Source organism: Plectropomus leopardus, chromosome 16 (genome assembly GCF_026936395.1).
Source record: "Plectropomus leopardus strain MGB_pleo_1.0 chromosome 16, ASM2693639v1, whole genome shotgun sequence".
Classification (NCBI taxonomy): Eukaryota; Metazoa; Chordata; class Actinopteri; order Perciformes; family Serranidae; genus Plectropomus; species Plectropomus leopardus.
In genome coordinates this window covers 10,305,667-10,315,077 of record NC_142191.1, presented here as the reverse complement: position 1 = coordinate 10,315,077, position 9,411 = coordinate 10,305,667, and the positions used below count along the sequence as shown (strand labels likewise).

At 41.2% G+C, this 9,411-nt stretch overlaps 1 protein-coding gene across 4 annotated transcripts in view; it reads right to left on the bottom strand.

Moving 5' to 3' along the window:
• Positions 1–2,959: 2,959 nt before the first annotated feature.
• sgk1 (serum/glucocorticoid regulated kinase 1) overlaps positions 2,960–9,411 on the bottom strand; it is a 47,363-nt gene continuing 40,911 nt past the window's right edge. For 3 of the 4 annotated variants that reach the window (XM_042502982.2, XM_088089106.1, XM_088089107.1), the window contains 9 exons: positions 8,143–8,218; positions 7,853–7,928; positions 7,191–7,379; positions 6,973–7,104; positions 6,045–6,281; positions 5,855–5,950; positions 4,970–5,125; positions 4,763–4,852; positions 2,960–4,521 (listed from right to left, as the gene is read on the bottom strand). In XM_042502982.2, coding sequence (XP_042358916.1) covers positions 4,354–4,521; positions 4,763–4,852; positions 4,970–5,125; positions 5,855–5,950; positions 6,045–6,281; positions 6,973–7,104; positions 7,191–7,379; positions 7,853–7,928; positions 8,143–8,218 — 1,220 coding nt within the window. In that variant the 3' untranslated portion in view covers positions 2,960–4,353. Of the gene's footprint in view, positions 4,522–4,762; positions 4,853–4,969; positions 5,126–5,854; positions 5,951–6,044; positions 6,282–6,972; positions 7,105–7,190; positions 7,380–7,852; positions 7,929–8,142; positions 8,219–8,330; positions 8,490–9,411 lie in introns of those variants that run through there. The other variant, XM_088089105.1, reaches the window with a different exon arrangement.

The following is a 9,411-nucleotide window of genomic DNA, read 5'->3' as shown; positions in this document are numbered from 1 at the left end:
GCGTGAAAACAACACTCCCAATTTTTCTTGTCTTTGATGCTGTTTATTTGTCATCATCGTGGTCTTTAATCCACACGCAAGATCTCACAATCTGTGTCCATAAGCATTCATCGAAGCACGACTTTACACAATTACAATCAGCGTGACATGACACGGCGCTGCGGTCAAAAACAGTGTGCGCTCTTCCGTCTAGTAGCAACACACCTTGGTATATGGTTCCTACCTACACACCTAATTCCAAGACAGCGACCCCCTCAGGACAGGTAACGTCCTACACGCATTTACATTATGAATGGCTCCTGGTTTGCTGAAACGCACAATCCGTGGTTTGCAGAAGTACTTTGCAGAAAGGTGCAGTCAGATACTAGCAATTGAGTTGTAGCATTATCATATATTGAATCTGTAAAACTGCATTTTTTATAGAAAAATATGCCATTTTTACTGTTTGAATTGTACTTATGAAATTAAAACTTATGAAGTTTTTACCCTCATAAGGGACAACACTGTCCGTCTTCTTGTTCGCCCATGTCAACAAGAAATATCACAGTAAGTTGTGGTGGTATCTAGCACATATGTTATACCTTCTTTGTAAAATGTGCTTGCAATGAGTAAAGAATAACTTCTGTGGCTCTTCTGTGATGTCATGAGAACTATCAAGGTTCTAACGGGATTCTAATGGAATCTCTGTGGTTCCACTTAGAATGTTTATTGTTACAATTGTAACAAGTTCTTGGTTTGTCACTACTTTTAACTTTCCACATTCCCCCAATCTTGTGCCATGGTAAATCAAACATTAACACAAATTAAACAATGCTATGCATTGACTATTTCCTGTATCAAATGCATATTGAAGAAAATCTGTATTTAAGGAGTAGCACAGCTGAAGTTGCACAAAAATCTCAAGCATATTGTCTGTAATGTCATATTTGTGAAGAAACTACTGTAGGAGCACCTAGTTTACTTGATCAGTTAAAGGCATGGCCAGCAGATGGCAGTGTGTGACTACTTCTGCTAACAGCTTTGAAACATGGTAACACATCTTCAACTCAATGCAGCTTTACAAAAGACAGAATTAGAATTGTTTCACATTTTCTTCCTAATTTTGGTTATTATGGGGGTTAAGCATCAAAAAGAAACTTTGTTTACCCTCTCCAAAAACTTTAACCAATGGACAGTCATGAGAGGGATGAAAAACCACTGTGACAAGAGTTATGTAAGCGCTCAAAAAGATAAAAAAGGGTGCAGTAGAAGGTAGTGATTTGAAGTCTGTATTTCTGATAACACACACAGGCTTTCTGTAGATCATCATATCAGATAGGGAAACAGCAGCTCTGGAAGATGTTATCTGCATTTTCTATACCTGAAGAACACTGATGTTCTGTAGTGACTTTTAATAATACAAATTTCATCTCTGCTGATAAACCTTGTTCTGTACTGCATTCACCAAATTTTCAAATAACCTTTTAGACAAACAATGTCAAAGTGTTGCATAGACAAGCCTTGGGAGTTAAACATTTTATGGGTTTCCATTAGGACATTGTCCCCCATGATCTTCTTAAAATGTGAATTTTTGCAGGGAAATTCTTCTTTCACTGCCCCCCCCCCTTTCCCAGGGAGTTAGAGTTCAAAGGTCACCTGCACAATAACCCCCTGGATCTTATAGACATTCAGTGTCTTCCTTAAAGACACCCCAGTGGACACAATTAACCATGGACACAACCTTGAACTCCAGCAAAAGGACATCAAAGACAGCACCCTGCTGCAATCCTACTAAAGAGACACAGTATATCATTTACATGACTGCTACTTGAATTACCATTTGTGCAATTATAGCTTAAGCCAAATCAATGCTCCTCTAGTGCAATGTAAAACTGCTCTGGCTCATTAATATGTTTTGACCTGCAGTGGCCTCATCAGTCCATCTGAGGCCAGCCAATAATTTGCCCACAAACAGATCCAGCCACACACACACACACACACACACACACACACACACACACACACACACACACACACACACACACACACACACACACACTTGGACGTCACAATGATCGTTGTATAAGGCTGGTGACGCACAGAGGGGGGTAAAGTCCTTTCTACACTATTATGGGACGTTTAGAAGGGGTTACAATGACTCAAGCCTCTTCCAACATGGACAAGTAAATGTTTACCAGACTTTCATTCTTTGCATTTTTGAGTTTACTCAGTAACTTTTAAAAATGCTTTGATCTGTTTCTGGATGCTGTTCACTGGCAATGTCCAGATTATGTAAAAATGATCTGCATAGAGTAAACGAAAATCAAAACAAGAATTACCGCCTTGCCGTTGTTTGACCATGTCTGTCCTGACTCATATGTAGCCATGACAGTAGACAGTGCTTAAGATATGTTTGTTGCTGCAAAGAAGCTACAAATTCTAAAACATGGATGCTTCACACACATATTAAACCTGCTGCACAGAAGATTGATATAATCAGCACAGTTTTGAGGTAGACACCCAAAATTAGTGTCACCAAGTCAGCATCCGACGAAATGTCTCCCCTTCTGTCCCAGAGTGATGACATTGTGTAGTGACCAGAGAAGGGTTTTGCAGAACATTATAATGTCATAATGAAGTTCACCTTTGACTTTTTGTATATTAAATTGCAGCATTCCATTATTTTAATCCTATTAGACATTTGTGCGAAATTTTGTCATAAGTGTATGAATTCTTGAGTTAAAACATGTTTTGTGAGGTCAAAGTGACCGTGATTATTGTCCTTGAACACTGAAATCTAATTTGTTTATCATGAATGAGACAGACACAAGGTCACAGTTACCTTGACCTTTGACCTTTTCATCGTTGAGTCCAAGTGGACGTTTTTGCCAAATTTGAAGAAACTCCCTCAAGGAGTTCTTGAGAAATTGCGTTCATGAGAATCAGATGGACGAGTGAACAAATGAACAACACAAAGACATAATGCATTAAGTAATTTCATGTACATGTAGTCCATTTAACAATAGTTACAAACAAGGTTTAAAGGTGTAATAAAGTTAAACTTTTCTTGCAAACCAACCATGGTCACATAAATCTTAAACAATTTTACAATTTACAGTACATTTAACATGAATTGTTACATATACATATTTAAGCATACCTTTAGTCATTTTTTGTTCAATATACATTAAAACTAGTACACATAACTCCAAATATACAAACAAACTTAAATACCGTCAAACTGCATTACAGCAATATTAAAATGGAATGTTCAGTTTCGATGGCGTCGGCCCAGCTGCAGGCCGCCGTTACATTATTGTGAGGCGAATGGAAGACTTTATGAGGGGGACACAGTTGGCAAGCAGAACTACAGACACCTTTGAACGCGTCACTCTGTTTCTCACCTAGCAGCTGTGCTCTCTCTTTCTCTCTCTCTATCACCGTTATTATTTTATGTGCAAATGAAGTTATGAAACATCATTTGAGCTCTCTACGTCTGACGTGTTAAAGCCGGAACCGGTGCGTTAATTTGGTGCTACTTCATTCTTAACTACAGACTTCAAAAAACAGCATCTCCCACCTGTGGTCAGGCATGGAGCAAAATGAAACATTGGTGACTTTAAGGTCAACGCAGACAAACCCAAAAGATGTGAGTTCCGATGGAGAGAAAAAAACAAAAGGCACCTTTTAGAGGAAAAAATAAAACATCCCCCTCTGTAACATTCAGCTTCAAAAGGCTCCCTTTTCAACCACACAGAAAAGAAATGAGAAGAAACTAAAGCACCAAAAATGAATATCATCTCCGAGCGAATCATTCAAAGTCAATAGGTGGCTTCCCCATGGATGGTTGGACAGATCTTAAAAGAGGGAAGATGTTTGGCTACATAGATGATGGGAATCCTTGTAAGGGCTGGTACAGTACGGTCCAGGCGTTCTCTTTTGAGAAAAGGAGGAAGTTGGCATATGTGCTTGTCAGTTGTGGCTTCAGGGTTGAGGCTGGCTTTTAAGCTGCCTGAGCTGTGTGCAAAGGACCTTCGCTATCTGGGACTACTGAAGGCTGCAGAGCATTTTGTGTCTGATGGTTGAAGAATTTGTGCGTTGGTAAATCAGGGTTAAACAGAGGATTACTACCCCAACGAGTCTTCCAATCATGGCAGGCATCATCTTGCAGCATGTCTTCTTTAAGAGTTGGAGAGATTGTGGCAAGTTCTAAAATTCTTTGCAGATGCAGAGTTGTTGCAGGGGTTTGTTGGGGAATGTCCACCATCCCAATGGGAAATGTAAAGTGGGTCAAGATGCAAGTCCATGGACACGTCACAGTTTTCATGTCCTGTAAGTCTGTATTGGTGTCCACTGAGTGCCTTTGTTTAAATCCTATAGGTAGGAGTCCATAGATGGGGCGTAGGAGAAGCCCACGAAGGCCTCGGCAGCCTCTTTGATGCTGGCTGTGACAAGTGCGCTGTCAGGGGAACAGCCAATAGAGCTAGGCACCGGCTCGTCTGTGAACTCTGGATCAAAGTGCCGCAGGTCGTTGGGTCCCGTCTGATGGGGGAGGAAGGTGAGAAGACAAGTAGGGATTAGTCAGGCTGTAAAATACCTTACCATAATTGGAAATGTTTTAATTCACAGTGAGGATGTCCCATGCTCTTGATTTAGTTATGTAAATGTAAAAAAAACTGAGGATTAAGACACAAGCAAGTCTGTGGACTTTGGATAGTATGTTGCAGAAAATCATCAAATTTGCCTTAATCAGCACTGATTGGAGTATTAAAAAGGAACATACCACGTTAGGGTTGAAGGGAGGGGTGATTTTCTTGGCATTGAGGTCATCCCAGTTAATGGGGGAAAAGAATATATGGTTCTTAATTTCAATCTGTGAAAAAAACACAAATAATGAATAATTAAATTTCATGCTTATATATGTATATGTATGTCATATGTAAATATGCATACAGATAAACTCATATGATCAACATAACCAAACACTTACAAAGTCCTCTGTGCAGCCCAGCCTCTTGGTTCGGTCCTTCTGCAGCAAACCCTCCAGCAGGTGTCTGGCTGCGTTGGAAATGTTGGGTTTCAGCTGCAGTGGCTTGTTCAGGATGTTGTCGTACATCTCTGCTGTATTGCGGCTGTAAAACGGCGGCTGGGGGGAGGGACCAAAAAAAGAGTTGATTAGCATCTTGGCAACAAGATGGAGGGAGGAATCCACATGATAAACACTGATTGTATCATTTTAAATCATGCATAGAGTCATGCACAAACACGTGAAACAAAAATGTGGTGAGATTGTATCATTGTGTACAGTATAACTCAGTGTTACAGTATATATTACTGACATTTAGAGATGCAGTTCGTAACTTTCGGAAAATAACTCTGTCATGTTTGCTGAAACTGTTACTACATCCACACAGTAGTATAGACGGATAATATTTTCCTCCCTTCTTGTAGTGATTGCGATGGCATTTGCTAGAAGTCTTACGGAAAACAACCAATCAGAGCCAAGGAGTCTCTAATGCAGCTGTCAATCATAGTACCAGTCAGACAAAATAGTGCTCCGAATGACAGCTGCAAGAATTCATTGACATGATTGACAGCTGCATTAGAGACTCCTCGGCTCTGATTGGTTGTTGTCCTCCAGTCATGGTGGATTTTATGAAATGCCATTAGAAGCATTAAGGGAGGCAGAGAAATGTGGCTTTTTTTTTCCAGATGATCTGTCTCCTGTACTACTGTGTGAACATAGTTATCGTTTTAGCAAATAGGACAAAAAGTTATTTTGGAAAAAGTCAACAACTGTGGCTTCAAGATAATATTGAGGGTGGGGTGTAAGTATTCTAGAAAATTTGGTAAAGTGAAAGGGAATGTTACTTACCAGGCCATAGAGCATCTCATAGAGAACAGCTCCTAAACACCACCAGTCTACCGTCCTGTCGTATGGCTGCTTGTGTAGAACCTCAGGTGCTAAATACTTAAGATACAAAACAGGCAAAGAGAAGTGGTAAGCTTACTGAATATTACATAATGCTGTCAAGTTCTGAATCACTGGATGTTTTCCTTCTTACCTCTGGCGTACCGCAGAAGGTCGATGTGGTCCCGTTGGGTTCAATGTTCTCCTTGCACAGGCCGAAATCTGTAAGAATGATGTGTCCCTGTGAGTCCAGCAGGATGTTTTCTGGCTTCAAGTCTCTGTAGACGATATTAAGGGAATGGAGGTATCCCAACGCGCTGGCGATTTCTGCTGCGTAGAACCGAGCTCTGGGCTCAAGGAAGCAGCGCTCCCTCTGTAGGTGGTAGAACAGCTGGAAAGCAAGAAAAATTTTTCTTTGAGTATTTTTGTGAAAAGACAACCCTAAAATGTCTTGACTTTGTTAGGGATTTTCTCTCAAATCATATGAACAGCGATAGGAAATTAGAAGAGCAACGATCAAGAGGCAGATACAAAGAGGAAACCGGATGGGAGGAAATAAAGAGTCAGGAAGGTGACAGCTTAAAAAGTTTGACAAGGGAAGACAGATGAAATGAGGGGCAAAGGTGGAGAGAGAGAGCGGCTGGATAGAGGGGGGAAAAGAGGGGAAGAAAAGAGAAAGGGGAGAAGTAAAAGCACTGTCTTTGCTCGTCCAACAATCGCAGGAAATTAGCTCGATTAGACACACACTGAGCCTGAATAGCGCTGCTAATTTTGGCCCTGAGTCTCTCCCGCTGTCCCAACCCACCCCGTGATTTCCTGAGAGGTGTTTCCTTTAGAAAAAGAAAGACAGAGAGTGGCAGCTTCTATTCTGCTTCTCATGACAGGATATCCCCTCTGTCTGTCTGTGTTTCTGCCTCATATTTAACTCTGATTCTGGCACTAAAACTTGCCTCCTTCATCCAACTATATCCACCCATAAATGTCCTCCTTCCCTATTCATTCATATTTAGCTTTAAATAGCCCCCTCTCTTCAATCATCTCTGTTTGATTTCCCCATCGCTTTCTGGCAGCCAGTAACTCACCTCTCCTCCATTGATGTAGTCCAAGATGAAGTAGAGTTTGTCCGCTGTTTGGAAAGAGTAGTGCAGGCCAACCAAGAAAGGGTGCTTGACATTCTTTAGCAGCACATTCCTCTCTGACATGATGTGTTTCTCCTGAGGAATACAAAGAGCAGGTCAAAGGTTAGAGAGGTGGACACAGAGACATTTTTGGTTGCATTTGCACCTTTTTGCACATTTACCTCCTTCTTCTTGAGGATGGCCTTTTTCTGTAAGACTTTGACTGCGTAAAACTGGTCGTCCGTGCGGTGGCGCGCGAGCAGCACCTTGCCAAAGCTGCCTTTGCCAATCACCTTGAGAAAATGGAAGTCGCTGGGTTTGGCCGAAGGGTTAGAGGATGGACCAAGGTTGATCTGTTGGGATGGACTAGGCTGCAAGAGGGGGAGAACAAAGAACTTAGAGCCAAATTACGAACGCTATGATAAACAGAGTATAAGGTGAATGTAATCAAAGAGGAAAAAAAACACATAATTCACTGTTTAACCCTTTGAAATGTGGGATAACATCACTTTTCTCATGCTGCATTCAAATACCTTTCACAAATATTTAAACTTTTGAACTGTGAAACCGAAAAACATGGTGAAAATGCAATAAGCAATTTGACAAGAAATGCAAAAATTGCAAGGAAATAGTACATTTAGAAATTATTTTTGAAAAGCCCGGTTGTTTGGTTGCAAATTGTGTTATTTATTTTTGGTAAATTTATTTAAAATAATTTCTGGGTTAAAATTCTTCTTAAGTTGCTCATTGCTTTCTTCCCATTTTTTTGTATTTTTTTTTAATTTTATTTTTTAAGTCAAGCCAAGTTGCCCAGGTTCCAAAGGGTTACTTCTAATATACTTACAGGAGGGGAAGGGTTTGCGTTCATGAGCTCAGCATCCTGAGGAGGACTCAAGTTCAGAATAGACTGAACTTCAGGACTGAAAAAAAAAAACAGAGTTGAGACTTAGTTCATCCACAAAGCATCTGAAGTATCCTCAGCTGTTGTATTTGTGCAAATCAGCTGGTCTGGGAGTCAAATGAAGTCACAAAGATTCTCCAGAGGACACCATAACTGGCATTTCTGGTTGTGTTTCCCAATGTTTTCTTCCTCCAGTGAATGTAGAACAATAACATGAGTCAGATGGTACTCACTGCTTGCAGGCGTAGGAGTTTGTGGCAAGCCTCTGAATGAAGTCGTTCAGCCCCATCCTCCTCTGTTTCATAAAAGCTGCAACACAAGAAATAAAAACGGAGGAAAAAAGTTTAGATTTTTAAGTAAAAAGCAAAAAAAAAAAAAAAAAAAGCCTCCATATCATGCTTTAAATATCCTGATTTCGTACCAGTGACTAAAGCCACAAGTCCTCTAGATTTGGAGTAAGTCATGACCGACTTTTCTGCTTTTGTTTTGATCGTCATGTTGTGATGAGTGGAACAGCAGCTCATCAAAGTATACCTAACCTGCCTTTGCCTCTTATTTTATAAGAGACCGAAGAGGAGGGAGGAGCCGCCCCCTTCCTTACACACACCCACATCCCCTGGTGGGCGTGACACTGTGCAAACATTTCTTTTAGCTAAATGGACCGTGCGAAGATGATCGATCCCACTCTCGGCCAATCAGAGGCCGTTGCGCTCCTAGCGCGTCATAGCCGCACCTCAAGTTCTGCTTGCGTCAAAAAAAACATAGGAAAAAGAGAGAAAAAATGCCTTTACCGCAACTCACTGGAAGACTGCACTATTTGCACATGTTTGTGCAACTCCATAGCAACTTTGTTCAACATCCAATGTGTCACACAGTGTGAACTTGAGTCACCAAGGCAGCGACATTTACAACAAATCCTATAGGCTAATGACATCCAGATGTGTCAATTAATAACATATGGTGCTACATGTTCCAGAATAAACTGCAGATCGTACAAACATGTGAACACGAAGCTAAAGCTCGAGAGAGTTTACGAGATTCGGGTTAATTCTCCAAGCTCCTGATTATTTTTGCAACCCCGTATCCATGCCTCCTCCGCTTATCCCCCGGCGAGATTGCAACTTGGTCCTGTACAAATAATCTGATAGCCTCTTAACCAGGCCTATCAGCTTCACCGTTTGGCTGCTTCTCAATTAAAACGGCCGGGGAGTGACGCAGGTTTCCCCTCGGTATACAAAAGAGGGAGAGCTTGAGCCGAGGGAGGCCCGGTGCCAAGAAAAAAAGCCGCTGGTAGTGGAAAAGTACAGACTGAGAAACTCCTGAATAACTCAAACGAAAGAAAATAAGAAACACATCAGAAGCACAATCTGTTTTAACCTACCTGTAAGCCTCTCAGGAGCAGCTAAAACACTCAAATGTGATAACGGAATGGAATTATGAGGAGAAATGGCACTCGTTTTGCGTTTTGTGCGCTGGCACACTGGAGAGCAGACGGGCTCGGT